The sequence below is a fragment of the Erinaceus europaeus genome, chromosome 3 (genome assembly GCF_950295315.1).
Source record: "Erinaceus europaeus chromosome 3, mEriEur2.1, whole genome shotgun sequence".
NCBI lineage: Eukaryota > Metazoa > Chordata > Mammalia > Eulipotyphla > Erinaceidae > Erinaceus > Erinaceus europaeus.
In genome coordinates, this window is record NC_080164.1 from 153,845,049 (window position 1) to 153,865,855 (window position 20,807).

Consider the following 20,807-nt stretch of genomic DNA (forward strand, 5'->3'; position numbering starts at 1 on the left):
AAGAAAAAAGAAAACAAACTATCAGAGCAAAACTATACTTTAGAACTTGTTCTAAGCATTAACTATATAAAAAAAAAAAGTTAACTCTCATCCGACTACAAAATCCATTCAACTGGTAGAGCACAGGACTTGCATGCTGAGGAACCCAGCTGCATCCCTGGCATTTTCTCATAGAAAATAAATATTTAAAAATGAACTAGTTCAGCAGGTCAAATCCTGCATGTTACAAAGCAAGCTTTCCTCTCTTGACTGGCTCCTAGGAAGTAACCTTTTGGATGTTCTTGCTTGAGCAAACTGGGTCTTGGGCAAGACCAAAAGCCTGACTTATAGAAAAGGTAAAGCTTCAATAACACCCACCAAGAGGGCGCCCTTGTTACGTGACTGAATGCAACAAAAATGCTAGCCAGCAAGGCTTGGCGAGCTTTCTTGTTAGTGTGTTTCATTCATGTTGTCATATATTGTTGCTAGGAAGGTCAGTTGGATTAGTACACTCTCTGCTTTGAAAGCTTCTTAAACCACAAAGGACACAAACAGTGGGGCAAACAGTGACAATGAAAAACAGAAAATGTAACCAAAGGAACACAACATTTGTAGAATTCAGAGATTTTTCTGTCATTTTGTTCTTCCCCTTATACTTTCTTAAAATTTTTTTTGATCTGTTTACCTGTTCACAAATTCTCCAATAAAAGGTACCATTATCCAAGCTATAGTCTACATATTAATCTTTTTCAGCTTTACAGTTCCTATAAAATACTGGGGAAGAAATCCTCAGTTTTCCTTTCAGAGCACTGATTCTCTAAACCTCTACTGATTATGATAAAGAACTGACAGAACACTCATATCACTTTACAAAAGATAGAACTGAAATGCACAAAAACCCGCAATGTTTTATTTTGTTACTGTAGCTGAGGCTTCAGTGCTCAATGCTATCAGATAGAGACAGAGGGACAAACAGAGCAAGGGAAAGAAATCTCAGCACTTGGCAGGGGTAGGTAGCAGAATGGTTATACAGAGACTCTCATGCCTGAGGCTCTGAAGTCCTACGCTCAATTCCCTGTACTACCATAAGCCAGAGCTGAGCAGTGCTCTGCTAAAAAAAAAAAAAAAATCCCAGCTCGCAGATGGGGAGCCGGGGGCTCAAACTGGGATCCTTAAGCTGGTTCTTGCGCTTTGCGCCATGTGCGCTTAGTCCGCTATGCTACCGCCCACTCCCAATAATTTCAGACTTCTATCGTTGATTTCTGAAGATAGGGACTCAATCTATTAGAAAAACAAATAGTCTATGTTTTACCATTAACATTAAAAACCAATAAATCAACACAGATGTCCATTGTGCATTTTACTGTTACAAGGAGACATGCTAAAATGCTCATTTATTTCATTATTTGAAAGGGAATACTATAATTGATGTTTAAACTTCATTTTTTAAAAGAACGTGGATAGAAGGGACGAAACAGAATCTGCAAGATTAAACTGGAGTAGAAATAAGGTTAACATGTTTAAAATATATATATTGGGAGTTGGGCTGTAGTGCAGCGGGCTAAGCGCAGGTGGCGCAAAGCACAAGGACCAGCATAAGGATCCCGGTTCGAACCCTGGCTCCCCACCTGCAGGGGAGTCGCTTCACAGGTGGTAAAGCAGGTCTGCAGGTGTCTATCTTTCTCTCCTCCTCTCTGTCTTCCCCTCCCTCTCTCCATTTCTCTGTCCTATCTAACAACGACAACAATAATAACTACAACAATAAAACAACAAGGGCAACAAAAGGGAATAAATAAATAAAATTAATATTTAAAAAAAATTTTAAAAATAAATAAATAATATATATATATTAAAGACAGGAGGGGGGAAAAGTACAAAAAGAAGTTGCCACTTCACATCATTTCTTCAGGCAACCAAAAAGAGATATTCCTGTCTATGTAATGTCTGGGGCATTTTAATTCCAGCCAACAGCTGTTAATCACCTGCATAAAAGGCTGTGCAGCATCCAGAAAGTGCTAGTACTCAGGAAATACACGCAAATGGGCTTGTCCTTTCAAAGTGTCTTTTTACAGTAGAAAGCTCATCATTGCAGCCGTGCTGCTAATGCTCTAAAACTTCATTTTGGAACTATACTTGTTAGCAAACCAGCATCAGATGAAATAGATCATATTACAACAACATGTGATATATTGCTAAGTTATAGCTAATACAAACAAGTGTCCTTTGGCTGCATGTGCTCCTTGTAAGAGCATTTGCTTCTGTCCTTGTACCAGCTTCATATTCAGAACCTTATAATTGCCCACGAGTAAGTGAACCTGAAACATCGAAACTCACACCCTAACGGCAAGTTAGCAATAGTCCGGAGTACAGGCTCACTAAGTTAAAGCTATTAACTATGACTTGCCATTGATTTGATTTTGGTGGGTTTGTTTGTTTACTTGCTTGTTTTCATCACAGGGTTTCACTGCTCCAGGACCTCTTCAGATAGAAAAGACAGACAGAACCAAGAAAGACACCAAAGAACAAAGACTCCCCTGGTTTGTAGTTGGGGTCAGGCTCAAACCAGGTTCACGCCAACAGCAAACAAAACAGGCAAACACCCAGAGAAGGTATCTTGGCTGGCCTGATACTCATTAAAAAAAACAAAAAAAACGATTTACTTATATTTATGAGAGGAAGAATGGGGGGAGAGAGAGAGGATCATGGTGCCATTGTAGCATATGTGAAAGCCAAAGGATCACTCTGGCATATATACAAGTCTTGAACCCTGGACCTCAATGCTCTATTGACTGCTCCATTTCTCAGGCAACAACCTGATACTCTGTTTTTTGTGTTTTCCTTTCAAAGTGCCCTTTGCTTCTCATTCCATCCTTATTCCTCTCTCTGACCCTCTAACTAGTTTTTTTCACTGCAAAAGTCATAAACTAAAGTAACAGATTGGGGGGGGGGGATAGATAGCATAATGGTTATGCAAAGAGACTCTCATCACTGAGCCTCTAAAGTCCCAGGTTCAATCCCCCACACCACCATAGGCCATAGCTGATAAGTGCTCTGTAAGAAAAACAAACCCAAAGTCATAAACTAAAGTGCCAGATGTAAACATAAAGAAAGGAATGTTCATGAGAAAAGAAACTATAGTTGGAGGGGATGGGATGGTGGCGTACAATAGTACAAAGCGCAAGGACCCGCTCAAGGATCCTGGTTTGAACCCCTGGCTCCCCACCTGCAGGGGGGTTGCTTCACCAGCACTGAAGCAGGTCTGCAGGTGTCCAGCTTTCTTTCTCCCCCTCTCTATTTCCATCTTCCCTCTCAATTTCTCTCTGTCCTATCTTAAAAAAAAAAAAAAAAAAAAAAAAGGCTGCCAGGAGCAGTGGATTCAGCACTGAGCTCCAATGATAAATAACCCTAGAGGAACTTCTTTAATTACTTTAATGACTGTGCACGACTCTCAAGGACAGGGCACCATGCTGGGTATGTGGAAATCTGAAGTGACAAACAGTTTTAGCCTAAATGAGCTGGCTTTAGTGGAGTGCTCCCAGTTCCTTGGTGTTTGCATATGACCAAAGACAGCCATATGCATAAAGCCAAAACCTGACAATGTGAGAGAGACCAGGGAGGGGAGGCACACGCCCAAACTGTCCCTGTTCTTTTATTTTATTTTAGACTAGTGCTACTTACACTTCAGGGTACTGAAAGCCAGCTCATAGGACAATCGCACAGATTCATCCTCAGACTCGAACAAGGACTGCAAGGGTTCATTCCCATACTTAATCAGGGCTTTCTCCGGTGACTTTTCCACTCGAATATCCAAAAAAACATTTGCTGCCATAACATAAACGGGGTCCGCATAGCCAGTTTTTTCAGGCACATCAGCTGCATATTTTTCGTTGGAGACTGTCTGGGCTGACAAGGCCAGGGCAGCGACTTGGGAGATCTCCTCGGTATCTTTTTCTTCCAAAAACTCCAGTTCACTTGGGGAGTCAAGCATGTTTGCCCCCCTTGACCGTCGTCTGTAACTTCAGATTGAATTACAATCCTGATGTTCCAAGAAATGGTTTTCCTTGTACCTTTAGCATCGTCTCTGTGAAAAGAAAAAGTTATCTGGCCGCTGTCCCACGGGACTATACTTGGATGGGTGGGTTGCACTGCAGCAAAGAGAAGGACTCTGGGGAAGGAGGGGAGGGGAGGCAGGTGGTGGAGAGGATATTGGGGTCCTGGTGCATGATGGTGGGAAAGGACCTAAAGTGTGGGGGGGTGAGTGTTTTGCAAACACCTATTACTAAGATAGAAATTGTACCTATGTATCAACAAGTATATTGTATTCACTAACCACCCCTCCCCCCCCCCAGGAGAGGAAAGGGAGAGGGAGAGGGAGAGGGAGAGGGAGAGGGAGAGGGAGAGGGAGAGGGAGAGGGAGAGGGAGAGGGAGAGGGAGAGGGAGAGGGAGAGGGAGAGGGAGGCTGGGTGGCGGGGCATCCAGTAGAACACACATTACCATGTGCAAGGACCCCTGGTCCCCACCTGCAGGAAGTAAATTTCACAAGTGGTGAAGCAGTGCTGCAGGTGTCTGTCTGTCTCTCTCCCTATCTTCTCATTCCTCACGATATCTGGCTATCTCTAGCCAATAAATAAAGACAATTAAAAAATTAAAAACAAAAAAAAATTGAGGAGACAGTATAATGGTTTTGGTCAACCTAAACACCTTCAATATATTTATTAATTATCATTTTATTATTAAACATTTATTATTAAATATTAAATATTTATTATTAAATATCAAGTGTTTATTATTAAATGTTATTATTTATTATAATATATTATTTACTACTCAGCTCTGGTTTATTGTGGTGCAGGGAATTGAACCTGAGGCTTTCATAACCATTATGCTCTCTCTCCTGTCCTGACAGTATAATGGTTTTACAAAAAACAAACAAACAAACAAACAAAAAAAAACAACTTTCATGCCTGAAGCTTTGAGGTCCCAGGTTAATCCCCAGTACCATCATCAGCCAGAACTGAACCGTGTTCTGGTTTCCCTGTGTCTTTCTGTATATCTCTTCCATTAAAATAAAATAAGACTTTTAAAAAAAGATTTATATGATAGAGGAGGAGGAGAAATAATAATGGAAGAAAAATAAAGACTATGAAACAGCCAATCCAAGCATCCATTCTTGGAGAAGGATCAACCTCAGGCGAAAAGTTCCTATATTCAAAAAGGGAGGAAGGGGGTAAAGACATGGCTGGGGAGCCCCCCCAGCAAAGAACAACCTTCCCCAGGCCCACGAAGGGCAGCGGCAGGGGGGGTCCCAAAGGCCGGCGGCCCAGCCCTTACCCCAGAGGGCAGGTGTTTCCGGGGCTTTGGGGACGCGACGCCGAGGCGAGGCCGCTCCGTCACTGCGCCCTCCGGAGCCCCAGGACCGCGGCGCGGCAGCCCGCAAAGGCCGTTTGGTTCAAATGCAGCCTCTCCCACCGGCCGGGTTCGGGCAGGGGGGGTCGCGACCTCCGGCGCTCGCTGCGCTGCGGGCCCCGGAAGCAGGGCGCGCCTCCGCGCTTCGCCAGGCCGCGCGCGCTGGCCCTTGAAGGACGCTGAGGTGGAGCGAAGCTCTTAAACTGCTGGACCCGCTGCTCTCCGCGGCGCCGAGTCGGGTCTCCCTTGACGCCCGCAGTCCGCCAGACCAGGGCCCAGTCTCCCAGCAACCGAAGCGGGGCGCGCGCGGCGCTGCGTCTGTTCCCGCGGGACTTGACAGGGCAGCGTCAGCCTGGGCAAGTGACTTGTTCTCCCCGGGAAGTTGTGCCGGTGCCTCTTCCAAGCTCTCCAGCGCAGAACGTGCTGCCACGTCTGGAGGACCCACGACTTTCCCAGCATTACAGATGGCCCCTCTTGAAAGGGAGTCTTTTGCTTTCCTTCTTTGAAAAGTGTTCAAAGAGGCAGTCTTACAAATCAGCATTCCCCCCACCCACCCGCCCCATAAAGTGACCTGAGAAGAAATTAACATAGAACTAATTTAAAAAAAAAAAGTGGGGGGGTGTAGAAAAAGATGTGCTTACTTTCTTTACATATACTTTAGACCAAACAGACATCCCAGATGAGCTCTCCCAGGGCAAGCTTGTCAAGGTCTTTGGCAAGTTAAGATCACATTCCTCTTCCTTCCTGGAATTACCTGCAAAGAAAGATGCTGTTGAAATGAATCGACATAATCAAATTCGCTCTGTCCTCCCAATTATAGAATGGAACAGTAAATCTTCTCAAAGGGTTTCAATATGATTGCTTTAACTTTTGAGGTCCCTACAGCCTGCAATTTCCTTTATTTTAAGATTTGTTTTATTGTTTATTAATAAGACAGAGACAAGCAAGCAAGAGAACCAGAGCATTGTTGGCAGATGCCATGCTGAGAATCAAACTCAGGACCTTTTACTTGAAAACTGAATGCTTTATTCACTGAGCCACCTCCCAGGTGGCTCGTTTTTTAGTTTTACCAGAACACAGCTGAGTTCTGCTTTTTTTTTTTTTTAATTTTTTATTTAAGAAAGGATTAGTGAACAAAAGCATAAGGTAGGAGGGGTACAACTCCACACAATTCCCACCACCCAATCCCCATAACCCACCCCCTCCCATGATAGCCTTCCCATTCTCTAGCCCTCTGGGAGCATGGACCCAGGGTCATTGTGGGTTGTAGAAGGTAGAAGGTCTGGCTTCTGTAATTGCTTCCCCGCTGAACATGGGCGTTGACTGGTCGGTCCATACTCCCAGTCTGCCTCTCTCTTTCCCTAGTAAGGTGTGTCTCTGGGGAAGCTGAGCTCCAGGACACATTGGTGGGTGAGTTCTGCTTTTTTATATTTTGTGGGATTATTGGACCTGGAACTGCCAAGCTTCAGGCTTGAAAGTTTGTTGTGCAAACCACTGTGTTATCACCCAAACTCTAAAATCTGCATCTTAATATATCAAAAGGAAATTAGCCTAGGCATGCTGATACATAAACAAAGTAGAAAAATTTCTTTATTAATTTCTAGAGTAAAGTCAAATGTCTGGATTTGGTTTTCTCTTCAGTTTATGTGCAGTTTAATCACCTCATCTATGGCTTTGTAATTTTTTATCTTTAGAGTTTATGTTCTAAATCTAATCAGGAAAGGAAAAAGCTGACTTTTCCTGTTCTAATACATACCCTTTGTGTTGCTACTTTGAAACTTCTCCAGTGGATTTTAGTAAAAGTGATAGTCTTTTATTTATTTATATTACTATCTTTATTTTATTTATTAGATAGAGACAGCCAGAAATCGAGAGGGAGGGACAGAGAGACACCTGCAATGCTGCTTCACCACTTGCAAAGCATTTCCCCTGCAGGTGGGAACTGGGGGCTCAAACCCAGGTCCTTGTGCATTGTAACGTGTGTGCCCAACCCCAGAGTGATAGTCTTAACTGATTTCTGTGACAGAGCATATAGACTTTTTCAGTTTACACATAAATTATCCCTTACAGTCAAGTTCTAAGAGCTAATGCAGATGTGAACATATAAAAGTCATGTAGTGAAACAGAACATGTATGTATTTAACCTTTCTTGCCTGGTTTAGAAGAGTCCTATATGATAGTGTTACTGAGAAAGAGTGGCTGTCCTGTGCTCATACAAGTCAATACTATAGCACTGATTTTGAGAAAAGACTTTGCTCCTGCCAGGAGATGGGAGATAAGGCTCAAATCTGTCTCCAGGATCTAGTATCTAGAGTGTGTTTTGTCTGGTTTTTTTTTTTTTTTGGTGTTGTTGTTGTTGTTTGGTTTTGTAGAATTAGGAACGATCACATACATAAAGCTGACGGGTGGATTTTGTGAGCTTCTTCTCACTTGGGAATTAGGCTCTCCATGGTCAGATTTCCAATTTCTTTGTTTTGGAGATGGGTAAATTTTGGTTTCCATGTCCAAAGTTATCTGAAATTCATTTTTGACTTTTAGCACAACTCTGGTTTCACATTCTGTAAAACAACTTGGTTTTTCATGAGCAATAGCAGCTACTGAGGGAAAGCAAAACAAATGATAGTTAGCATTTGCTGCCTACAGATTGTGTCTTAATGCATTTGACTTTATTTCTTTAAAGATTTTTAAATTATTTATTTATTTATTGAATAGAGACAGAGAAATCAAGAGGGACGGGGAAAAGAGGAGAGAAAGAGAGACACCTACAGCATTGCTTTACCACTTGAAGCTTTCCCCCTGAATCAGGGGCTTGCACTAGGATCCTTGTGCATTGTAACATGCCACTGCTCAGCCCCTTGCATTTGACTTTAGCGATCAAATCTAGCGTACAGTTTAGTGAATACAGACAATACTAAGTACCATTATGAGACATGTAGTCATTTATAAATAAATGAAAATTATATTTACTTAATGTTATGTTTTAAATATGGACAGTGACAGAGAAAAAGGAACAACAATCTTTGTAAAACAGAATTGACCACTGGATTATGGAAGTAATTTGGCAAATTATGTTTCAAATGTTAGGTGAAAAAAACCCTGTTTTACTGTTGCTAATTTATTTTTTGTTTGACTTTGCCACTGGAGCTCAGTGCCTACACAGCTCGCCATTCCCAAGGACTGCCTTCCTGCCTTCCTGTCTCTCTCTCTTCCTTTTTCTCTCTGTCTTTATCCCTCTCTGACTTTCTTTCTCCCTTTCTTTCCCTTTTGAGGGTGCAAAGTAGGGAGGAAGAAACAGAGAAAAGGGGAGACACCCACAGCACAGCCCCACTGTTCATGAAGCATCCCCCTGTAAGTGGGGCTTGAGAGCATAAGCCTGGAGCCTTGTGCATGGCCAAGTGTATATACTCTACTGAGTGAGTTACCACCCAGTCTTACTAATATGTGTTTAAAAAAATTCCAAAAAAATAAAATTAGTGTAAGCCCCACTTCTAGTGATGGGGCTGGGTGGTGGCTTACCTGGTTAAACACATACTTTACAATGTGCAAAGACCCTGGTTTTAGCTCCTGGCCCCCACCTGCAGGGGGAAAGCTTTATGAGAAGTGAAGCAGGGCTGCAGGTGTCTCTCTGTCTCTCTCCCTCTCTATCACCCCTTTCTGTCTCAATTTCTAGCTATCTCTATCAATTAATAAAATAAATAAAGATAGTAAAAATGAGAAAAGTAAAAGAATCTTCCAGTGGCTAATACTAGTTATAGTGCAAAATTTACCCACTCTCACAGAGACCTAAAATAATCACTGACTTCAATGCAAAAATGTATTTCTCACATAAAGTCACCAGGGATTTGGATTCCTATTATAGGTCTCCATTCAGAAATCAGGTCAGTAGAATAGATTTCTACTAAAAACTAAGCTCTTGTTAGTATAGTCCAAGAAGGGTCATTTCCATATCCATCTCCAGACAGTGTTCAAGAAAATGAAAGGGAAAGAAAAGGAATGCCTGTTCCTTTCAGGGACATGACCTTGAAAGTTACACACATTTCTTTTCCTTACAGTCCATTGGTCATACTTAGTTACATGCCATACTTCTTCTTTACCTTGTGATGTTTACCCTTTGATGCCTTTATCAAACTTCTCAGTTCCATTATTCTGAGAATGTCAAATGTTCCTTTTCTTTCTTTTTAAATTTTATTTTTATTAGAGATTTACAAAATTGCTAAAAAAAAAAAAAAAAAAAAAAAGCGGGTACAATTCCACAACCGTCCCTATCACCAGAGTTCTGTGTCCCCATTCCCTCCACTGGAAACTACAGTGATTCTCCCAAGGTCACAGCTATAGGTTGACTATTAGCTCTATAACTGTCTGTCTGCCTATCTATCTATCATCTTTCTATCTATCTATCTATCTATCTATCTATCTACCTATCTGTCTATCCATCTATCCATCTATCTATCTATCTACCTATCTGTCTATCCATCTATCCATCTATCTATCTATCTATCTATCTATCTATCTATCTATCTATCTATCTACCTATCCGTCTATCCATCTATCCATCTATCCATCTATCTATCTATCTATCTATCTATCTATCTATCTTTCCCATTTTTTCTATGGCCCTGCCTTCTCTTCCATTTTGAGTCAAAGCTACAGCTATTACTAACTCTGAATGTCTCTCTCTCACTTTTTAAATTATTTTTATTTATTTATTGGGTAGATACAGCCAGAAGTTGAGAGGATAAGAGGAAATAGGAAGAGAGAAAGAGAGACACCTGCAGCCCTGCTTTACTACTTGCAAAGCTTTTCCCCTGAAGGTGGGAATGGGGGCTCAAACCCAGGTCCTTACACATAGTACCATGTGCACTCAGCCTGGTGTGCCACCACCCCGCCATGTCTTTTCTTTTTTCCCTCTTCCCTCCCTGGGTCCTGACGGAATTGGGTTTCAGAGCCGTCTAGTTGTCTTCCCCTAACATTTCTCTCCCGCTGGCAGTATGGATGAATTTTTTGGGGGTGCAGAAGGTACAAGTGTTCTTTTTCTATATCTCTTTATTATCTTGTACATGCATACATACAATACATTCATTGTTTTTTTTTAACAAGTACATATTAAATTTTTTAATTCTTGCCAGGGCTTCAGTGCACTGGAATGACTTTTTCAGATAAAAAGAGAGAGAGGTAGAGTGACAGGAAAGACACCACAGTGGTAAAGTTGTAAAACACACTTTCCAAAATATTTTTGTTATACCTTCCTTTATTTGTTATATGGTGTATTATTTATTTTAAGGTGCTAGCAATGACACACACACACACACATTACAAGTATGAAGGTGTCTTAGGAGTCATGACTCACTTTATTATATATCACCTAGCACACAGTAAAGTGTGCTGAAGATGTGAGACAAAGCTATTGCTAAAATTTTAAATATAATTTGAAGAGATTCTTGGTTTTTATTTTAATGACAGAGTGATATGAGTATCTTATATTTGTTGAAAACAAGACCTAATGAGTGTCTCTATCCCCAGAGTAAAGCTTAGTCAAACAATTGTGGGTTTTGGTGAATTAAGAGTTGCTGTTTACTCTAACCATGTGTGTTGTGTAATCCTGTCTCCTTTCCTCTAACTCCAAGTTTATGGGCTAGTAGCAGCATGTGACATCTCAGTGAGCACCGCTCAAAAGTAACCATAGAGACAGGTGTGTGGACTCAAATGTTTTAAAAGCTGGGTGATTAAAAAAGGAGTCTTTGTGTAAGTTCCACTCTGCAGTATGATCAGAACATTATATCAGGAATGGTGTGGAAAATTAAAAGCTACTTGCCTAGAGATTTCTACTAAAGGAACATAAAGGAATGATTTTCTTTCCCTAAGGAGTAGTGAATTTAAAATATTTATAAATTAACATTTTGTTATTTTGAGTCAGCATAGCAGTGCATATTCACCAAGGAGGTATTTAAGGTACATTTATTCACCTGCTTCCTTGTGGTCTGAGTATATAAAAGTCCATTCAGTTCCTTGACACTTGTTATAGAAATATAAAAGAGGCACATGAAGCATAAAGAATGTTAACATGTCTTCTTAAATATAAGGACTCCAATTATAATTATTAGTTCTTAGTGCAGTCAATTTTCTTTATTCTTTTTTTAATTTTAACAAGTATCCCGGTGTTTCATCATAGGTCTAGGCTCTACCTACTGAGAACTTTGAGACACTAGGGAAAGCATCAAGAACCCTACTTGTCTGAGGTCTTTGAGGGCCTCAAGAATAAGGTATGTTTGGGAACTAGTGGTCAGATATTGAAATATCCAAAGGATATTGAAATACCCAAAGGAGAGGAGAGAGAGATGCTTAAGAAGGAGGGGAAGTCCACCCTGAGAAAGATATCCTTTGATGCTGGAATGGAGCTGTGAGAAGGAATGCTTTGTGTTTGTTGAAGAGTGCCGTTACTCGATAATTGTCTAGTCCAATCCTTGTGGGAAGTTATCCCAAACGAGTTGGAAAGGAAATGCTAAATTGATAATTCAGAGATTCCCTCTGGAAAAACAAAATGTGTTGTAGTTACTTTAACACAAGATCATCAAAAACTTCATCTCCCTTAACTTAGAAGTAGCAGAAAACTGAGATCAAGTGAAGAGTCCTAAGTAAATTGATCAAGTGGAGAGGAAGAAAACTGTAGAACAGTTCAGAGACAGCGCTGTTAGAAAAAAACACTGATATTTAGAAGCCAGAAACTTCAGTGACTCAAAATAATATTAATAATAAAGTTAGTTAGGAAACAAAGGAAAAGAGGGTTCAGGTTTATTTATGTACTTAACAAGATTACTGCCCAGCTCTAGCTTATGATGGTGCTGGGGATTAAACCTTGGAGCTCAGAGCCTCAAGCATCCAAGTGATTTTGCATAACCACTATACTATCTCCCCATCCTTAGAAAGGTTGTTATCCCAGCTCTTGACTATTCTTTGTAGCCCAGTGGAAATAAGGACTACACTAGATACCACTGAAACAGATGAAAACAAGTGTTTCTCAGAGCTGATCATTCAAACTCTGCTTTCACAATTTATCCCATTATTTATACACTAGTATTTGTATTGCTTACCCAACATTTTATTTTAAATCAGATTCACTTTTTTAAAAGTTATTAATATTATTATTATTTTAGGTACTTGCTTCTCTGCCATACAGAGGCTGGGAAGTTGTTACTTCAATTTGTAGACGTGAGGGGTGGCTTGTATGTCTGTCATAGCCCTGCACTGAGCCATGTCTATTTCCTCTGCTCACCATGGAAAGTGACAACGAAGAGGACTAAGTCTTTGTGGACTAAGACTTCCGTTTTTTAACTCTTGCCCCAGAGGCTGGTACAGAGTTGGTTCCAGTAAATATTTGATGGGTGAAACATTTTAGAAAAGCCAATATGAGAACAGATTCACTTTTTTTTAATTTATTCCCTTTTGTTGCCCTTGTTGTTTTATTGTTGTAATTATTATTGTTGTCGTCGTTGTTGGATAGGACAGAGAGAAATGGAGAGAGGAGGGGGAAGACAGAGAGAGGAAGAGAAAGATAGACACCTGCAGACCTGCTTCACCCACTGCTTGTGAAGCGACTCTCCTGCAGGTGGGGAGCCGGGGCTTGAACCGGGATCCTTATGCCGGTCCTTGTGCTTTGCGCCACCTGCGCTTAACCCGCTGCACTACAGCCCAACTCCCTCAGATTCACTTTTTTAAAAATATTTATTTATTTATTTATTTCCTTTTGTTGCCCTTATTGCTTTATTGTTGTAGTTATTATTGTTGTTGTTTAATAGGACAGAAATGGAGAGAGGAGGGGAAGACAGAGGGGGGAGAGGAAGATAGACACCTGCAGACTTGCTTCACCACTTGTGAAGCAACACCCCTTGCAGGTGGGGAGCCCAGGGCTCGAACCGGGATCCTTATGCCAGTCCTTGTGCTTTGCACCACCTTCGCTTAACCCGCTGTTCTACAGCCTGACTCTCCAGTTCAGTTTTTTATAACTTAAGTAGAAAACTAAAAATGGGGAAATTAGCATGATTTACCAAAAGTGAAAATAACCACAACAGAAGCAAAAAACAAACAAACAAACAAAAAACTATTAAAGTCTGTCTAGAGAAAAACAATTGTGACAGTGATCTAGACTTGAGGTTGAATGCTATTTGGGTTTTGTTTCATTTTGTTTTGATAGAGACTGGGACAGAGAAGCAAAGAATGAAAAAGGCCACAACACAGAATCTTCCTTAAATGTAATGGTGGCTGGGCTCGAACCTGGGCGGTATGCTTGGCAAAGCAGCGTATTATCTCTATTTATTTATTTATTTTGGATAGAGACAGAAGTTGAGAAGGAAGAGGGAGGGGGGAAGAGAGAGAGAGAGAGAAAGACATATGCATCACTATTTCATCACTTGTGAAGTGTCCCCCTGTAGGTGGGGACTAAGGGCTTGAGCCCAGGTCCTTGTGAGCTTAACCAAGGTGTGAGCTTAACCAAAGGTGCCACTGCCTAGCCTTAAAAATTGAGACAGAAAGGGATATTGGGAGAGGAACAGATACCTGCAGCACTGCTTCACCACTTGTGAAGCTTCCCCCCTCAGGTGAGGTCTTGAAGGCTTGAGCCCAGGTCCTGGGCGCACTGTAATGCGTGCACTCTGCCAGGTGTGCCACTGCCCGGCACCAGTGGCACACTAAGTGAACTATTTTGTCAGCTATTGTGTTCTTTGTTAAGAGGTTGCTGGATAATTCAGAGAGATGTTCAAACCCAGAAGAATGAGATTTTTCTCCTTGTCAGAAAGATCAAAAGAGCATTAGCTACAGCAGTGTTCTTTCTGTGAGGTAATCGTCCGTCACTCCTTCCTAAGTCTGCAGGTCACTGCTTATCATTTTCCACATCTTCATCACTGGCGTCAGCACCATACTCTGGGAAACTGCATTAAGAAAGTTTAGATTTATGTTTTAGGAACTGTACTTCTTCTAGTTTTAGATCAAGAAAAAGGGTCGGGCCAGGTGGTGGCACACATAGTTGAGAGCACGACGACCCAGGTTCGAGTCCCTGGTCTCCACCTGCAGGGGGAAAGCTTTGCAAGTGGTGAAGCAGGGTTGCAGGTGTCTCTGTCCCTCTCTATCACCCCCAAATCTCTTAATTTCTGGCTGTCTCTACCCAATAAATAAATAAATATAATTAAAGAGAGAGATAAAGTAGGGGCCAGTGTACATACATATTATAATATAAAAGGACCCAGGGTCAAGCCCCTTATCCTCACCTGCAAGGGGAAAGCTTCACAAGTAGTGAAGCAGTGCTATAGGTGTCTATCTATCTACCCTTTCCCTCTCAAAGAATTTCTTTTAAAAAAGAGAGAAAATATAAGAAAATCAAACTAGCCAAAAATAAATAAATAAATAAATAAATAGTAGAAGGATTTCCTGGCGTAATTATTATATTCAGTCCCCTCATGTGGCCTAGTGATCACAGGAACCTGGAGACTAGAATCAGAAGATCTGTTTTCTAGTCCTGTAACCAAGGATAGATGGTGTTCTTACTAGTTTCTAAGTTCTAACAGGAGATCGAAGGAAGAATCACTCAGACACCATAAGCCCAAGCAAGTTAAGCATTTACTCTAAGAGTAGGAAAGTATGTGCAAAGACACATGTTGCCTTTCAAGGATGAGAAAAATGGAGAAATATAGAGTGGGAACAATAGCATAATACTTATACAAACAGACTCTCAAGTCTGAGGCACCAAAGGTCCCTGGTTCAATTCCCAGAACCACCATAAAGGAGAGCTTAATGCTCTGGTTAAAAAACAAAACAGTGCATAGGCACATGCAGGACCCCAAAGGACAGTTAGCAGCAATCTCTCGACAAGAGCCCTCTTTTATAGGACAAAAAACTTTGGGTCATTAAGGTGATCAATTGCAGTTTGGGTAACATTTAATTAACATAATTGATTTTTCTGATCCTTTGCCTTCTGTTCTGTGTCACAGTGTTCTGAGTCATGGCATTTCTTGGAGGCAGCCCTTGTCCACACACATTCACATTTTGGTTGATTGTTCAGTCATCTGGTCATTTATTTTCCTCTGTTTGTAGAAACCCCTCTTGGCAACGCAGGATCTCTTGCCCTGCCAGTTCCTAGGAATCCTAAAGTTGTCATGAATTAGCTGCATAAATTCAGACATATCTCTTTTACACTTTAGCTCTGTTTCTTGACCTTTTCAATGCTATGGTTTATTTATTGAGGAAAAAAAATGGAGTAGGGCTTAGAGATGTTGTATGCTTTATATTGGGTTGTTCTAGCTCTACCCCTGCCAAGAAAATTGGTTCAGTCCTGCTAGTTTTCGCGGCCCGCTTTTCCCCGCCCCAAGGAACCCCGAGAGAGTTCCAGAGTTCCAGAGTTCGAGAGTTCTTGGCGCCGCAGCGGGGGAAAGAGGCAGCAGAGTTCTGTTTGGTGATTAGTTTGTCTTAGTTTATAAATCGTTATTTCTAAATAAAGAAATACAGCTTCCCTGCCCAGCTGTATGTCTCTGGTCGTCTCTGTTACCCGCCCGTGAAGCTAGCCCGGCCAGCTGGAGCCACCGAATTTTAACAACAAATGGCGCCCACGTGGACCTGACCTGCACATCTCTCAGATAAGTGAAGACAATTTGGCTACCTATGTACTATGGCCTTCTCTTCTGCTTGTGAAGAGATCTCCAAACGCCTCTGCCCTTTCTTCACGAGACTGTTTCGCTGTTTCTGGAACATTTATCTCTGGACCACTCTGTGGTTTCCACTCACTCGGGCACACTCAGAACAGCCAGCGGAGTCGGGAGGAGCCAGCGGGTGGGAGGCGAGGCGCAGAGCTGCTGTTTCTACCTGGTTAAACAGCCAGCCAGCCGGCTGCACCCAGACAACCCCACGCACTGCGCCCGCAGCCCCGCAGCCCACAGGAGGCCGACGCCAGCACACAGGAGCCCGATGCCAACACGCAGGAACCCAATGCCAACACGCTGGAGCCCGATGCCAACACACAGGAGCCCGATGCCACCATGCAGGAGCCCAATGCCAACACACAGGCCAGCCCACAGGAGCCGGCTCTCCACCGCGTGGCGCAGGGCACTGGACGCGTGATCCCTCCAGGCTGCTCAGCCACTGCGAGCAGGGCAGCAGATATGACAGGGCCATGGGGCAGGGCCGTGGCGGCCTATCATGGCTGCCACCCCTGGGCACCTCGGCCTGCGCCTTCTACAAGGCTGGCCCCCCGCCCTCGTGCTATGAATTCTAGACAGATCCCGAACCTCCCGGGCTCCCTGCTGAAACTGGACACCCTGGCCGAGATCTCCAGCTGCTGGTCCGGTCTGAAGGCAGACAAGCTGGAGTACACAGAGATTTGTACAGAGATCGCAACCTGCAATTCCTAGAAGTGGAGCTGCGCGGGAGGCCACCTCCGGATGGTGACCCCCCCCCAACAACTAAGACAGTACATATCTAAATTCGTGTTTAAAATGACATGTCTTCGTAACAAAGGTTTCTCTCCTTGTGTATTAATGGCCATGTTTATGTGTATGTTTAAAGTTTGGTAAACAGTAACTTTAAGGCTAAATTCTTACTAGTCAAAGTTAAATGAAAAAGGTTTTCAATGTAATTCTCATAAAGATAAAATTAACTTACATTTAAAGTCTGAGGTAAAAATTAGTTAACAATCAATATATTTTAACTAAGTTGGTCTAAACAAGACCTGCGCACACCTAAGGTGTGTCTCCATCTTGAATGGGTGTAACAAAAGGTTAAAAAGACGTTGTTGATATGTAAAAGTCTCAAATTCCTTCTCTATTAGAAACGTTAGATTGCACTATGATTATGCTAATGACAAGTTTTGTTTCATAGTAAGTAAATTGCAGCCAGCTGCCTTTGGGACTCTAGGCCGTTCCCTGCCCCCATACAAATGCCCGTCAAGACGTATGCCCCCCAGAGGCAAGAAATGTTTTTTTTAAGCTGATAAAGTTTTGCCCACTTTATCAGAGGCAAAAAAAATGGCCCCCTCAGGCCTTCCCTTGGCAGCACACTGGTTCTTGTTACTTGCTTACATGTTTCTCCATGTTTGTGCCAGTTTCTTTTTTAAAAAAATGCCTGTACGATATAGGTTTCTGTTCACCCCACACCGTTGATACTGTAGTCATTTAGTTAAAAAGAAAAGGGGGAATTGTTGTATGCTTTACATTGGGTTGTTCTAGCTCTCCCCCTGCCAAGAAAATTGGTTCAGTCCTGCTAGTTTTTGCGGGCCCGCTTGTCCCTGCCCCAAGGAACCCCGAGAGAGTTCCAGAGTTGCAGAGTTCGAGAGTGCTTGGCGCCGCCGCGGGGGAAAGAGGCAACAGAGTTCTGTTTGGTGATTAGTTTGGGTTAGTTTATGAATCGTTGTTCCTGAATAAAGAAATACAGCTTCCCTGCCCAGCCGTATGTCTCTGGTCGTCTCTGTTACCCGCCTGTGAAACTAGCCCGGCCAGCTGGAGCCACCGAATTTTAACAACAAATGGCGTCCAACAAGAGAAAGTTTGATAGTCAGTAGGGAAAAGATAGTTTAAAACCTGTTCTAGCATTTCTTTAGCCAGATCTACTTAAAATATCTACTTATCAGTTTATTTTCTCTAAAGAAGACAGAAATGGAGACTAGGACAACAAAGACATAAAACATAAATAAAGTAAATAGGAAAATAGTTGCCATAAACCTCAACTAATCTGTTATTACATTAAATGTAAGTGGATTAAGTGCTTCAGTTGTGTGACCAAAAAGGTGACTCAGCAGGTAGGGATAGAATGCATTCCTTGCATGCATGGGAAGAGGCCTAAGGATCTGAGAGTGTTCTAACACAGAGTGGTGGTTATGACCCTCTCATAAAAGAAGTCTCTTTTGGCCTGGGCAGTAGCACAACTGGTTAAGTGCACATGGCGCAAAGCACAAGGACTGGCATAAGGATCCCGGTTCAAGCTCCTGGCTCCCCACCTAAAGTGGGATTGCTTCACAAGTGGTGAAGCAGGTCTGCCAGTGTCTATTTTTCTCTCTGCCTCTGTCTTCCCCTCCTCTCTCGATTTCTCTCTGTCCTCTCCAACAACAGCAATGACAATAATAACAATAATAACAAGGACAACAAAAAATGGGAAAAAATGGCCTTCAAGAGCAGTGGATTCATAATGCAGGCATTGAGCCCCAGTGATAACCCTGGAGGGAAAAAAAGTCTCTCTCTCTCTCTCTTTCTCTCTCTCTCTCTCTCTCTTGTGTCCCAATTAGAGGCTGGACAGTGATGTTCTATTTGAGTGTACATGTTACCAGGAGAAAGGAACTGGGTATCCTATCAAATAAAATTAATAATAGGTATTTTGAGTGCTGCAATTAAAATGGGGAGGCTAGGTGGGACCAGGTGGTGGAGTACCTGGTTAAGTGCACACATTACAGTGTGCAAGGACTCAGGTTCAAGGCCCTGGTCCCTACCTGTAGGGGGAAAGTGGTGAAGCAGGGCTGCAGGTATCTCTCTGTCTCTCTCCCTCTGTATCTCCCCTCTCTTCTCAATTTCTCACTGTCTCTATCCATAATAAATAAATAATAATGAAATTTAAAAGTGAAAGGTTAGGAGAACAGATTTTTTAAATTGCACTAAAGGAACTGGGGAGTTAGCATAATGGTTATGCAAAAGGCTATCGTGCTTGAGACTCTGAGGTCCCAAGTTCAGTCCCCAGCACTACCATAAGCCAGAGCTAAGCTATACTCCAGTCTTTCTCTTTCTTTCATTAAAATAAATAAAAAACTTAAAAAAAAATTCCACTGAAGTCATGCATCACATAATGTTTTGGTAGATGTGATGCAGTACAATAATAGTCTCTCTCTAAGAGTCTAGGTGTGTGTGAGCACAATCTATAACAGTCAGACAATGATGAGATTGCCTGTGGAAGAGAAGGCAGAAGACCATAGAAAAAAATGGACAAATATATATAGTTGTAGAAATAATAATCATCCCATATCTTTGACCTTGGAAGAGCTACTACAGTTTCCAATGGAGGGAGTGGTGACTCAAAACTCTGGTGGTAGGAATGGTGTGGAATTATATCCTATTATCTCACACTTTTGTAAATCAATATTAAATCACTAATATCAGGGGAGGGAATGGGATATGGAGTTCCAGTGGCAGGAACTGTGTGGAATTGTACCCCTCTTATCCTATGGTCTTGTCACTGTTTCCATTTTATAAATAAAAACTTAAAATAAATAAATAAAGTGCCTAAAGATGCAATTCTCAGAAGTGTTCCTGTCTTAAAGCGACATATGACTGTGTGTGCTGGCTAGACAAGATATTTTACATCAAAGACACAAATAGGTAGAAAGTGAAGGGATGGAAAATCATAGGCAAGCAAACTAGAACCAAGAGTTTAAGTATGCTACCTTCAGGTGAAATTGATTAAAGATAATAATAGTTTCTATCGGGAGTCGGGCTGTAGCGCAGCGGGTTAAGCGCAGGTGGCGCAAAGCACAAGGACCGGCATAAGGATCCCAGTTCGAACCCCGGCTCCCCACCTGCAGGGGAGTCGCTTCACAGGCGGTGAAGCAGGTCTGCAGGTGTCTATCTTTCTCTCCCCCTCTCTGTCTTCCCCTCCTCTCTCCATTTCTCTCTGTCCTATCCAACAACGACAACAGCAATAATAACTACAACAATAAAACAACAAGGGCAACAAAAGGGAATAAATAAAATAAATATTTTTTAAAAAAAATTAAAAAAAAATAATAGTTTCTATCAACTTTTTTTTTTTGCCTCCAGGGTTACTGCTGGGGCTCCATGCAGGCACTGTGAATACTGTTCCTGGAGGCCTCCCCCCACCCCCGCCATTTTATTGGATAGAACAAAAAGAAATTGAGAGGGGCAGGGTAGATAGAGAGGGGGAGAGAAAGACATACCTGCATACCTGATTCACCGCTTGTGAAGCGATCCCCCTGCAGGTAGGGGACCGGGGACTTGAACCAGTAATCTTTCACGGGGTATTGTGCTTCACACTATGTGCACTTAACCTGGTGTACCACAGCCCAGTCCTCTAATGACACTTTTTCTTAGGAAATAAATCAGAGACTTGAATATGACAATGCAGTCTGATATTGCAAACAGTAAGATTGTGGCATGTCTAAAAATTTCTTTGATTCAATTATTTCATTGAAAGCACTGGCTATGGTTTGGGACCTAAACAAAGATCTTGCCTTCCTGTCAGAATATCCTAGCAAATAGACTATCATGAAAAAGATGAAGATGTGGGTTTTATGGAGATTCCTGCCATAATGCTTAGCATGCCTAATCTAATAGATATGAAATTTCTTTGTAAAATGTCAGTGACTTTACACTGAAACCATATATATTGCATAGCACTTAAATGCCTAAACAAGTAAAAGAAAAACCACACACACACACAAAAAAAA

The 20,807-nt window shown here is 42.0% G+C and overlaps 1 protein-coding gene across 4 annotated transcripts in view; it reads right to left on the reverse strand.

Annotated features, from left to right (window-relative positions):
* The window catches only part of NSUN7 (NOP2/Sun RNA methyltransferase family member 7), a 38,202-nt gene extending 32,488 nt beyond the window's left edge, over positions 1-5,714 (reverse strand). For all 4 annotated transcript variants that reach the window (XM_060188186.1, XM_060188185.1, XM_007526993.3 and 1 more), the window contains exons 1-2: positions 5,312-5,714; positions 3,658-4,060 (exon numbers count right to left, since the gene is read on the reverse strand). In XM_060188186.1, the coding sequence (XP_060044169.1) occupies positions 3,658-3,967 (310 nt within the window). In that variant the 5' untranslated portion in view covers positions 3,968-4,060; positions 5,312-5,714. The remainder of the gene's footprint in view (positions 1-3,657; positions 4,061-5,311) is intronic.
* Positions 5,715-20,807: the final 15,093 nt, after the last annotated feature.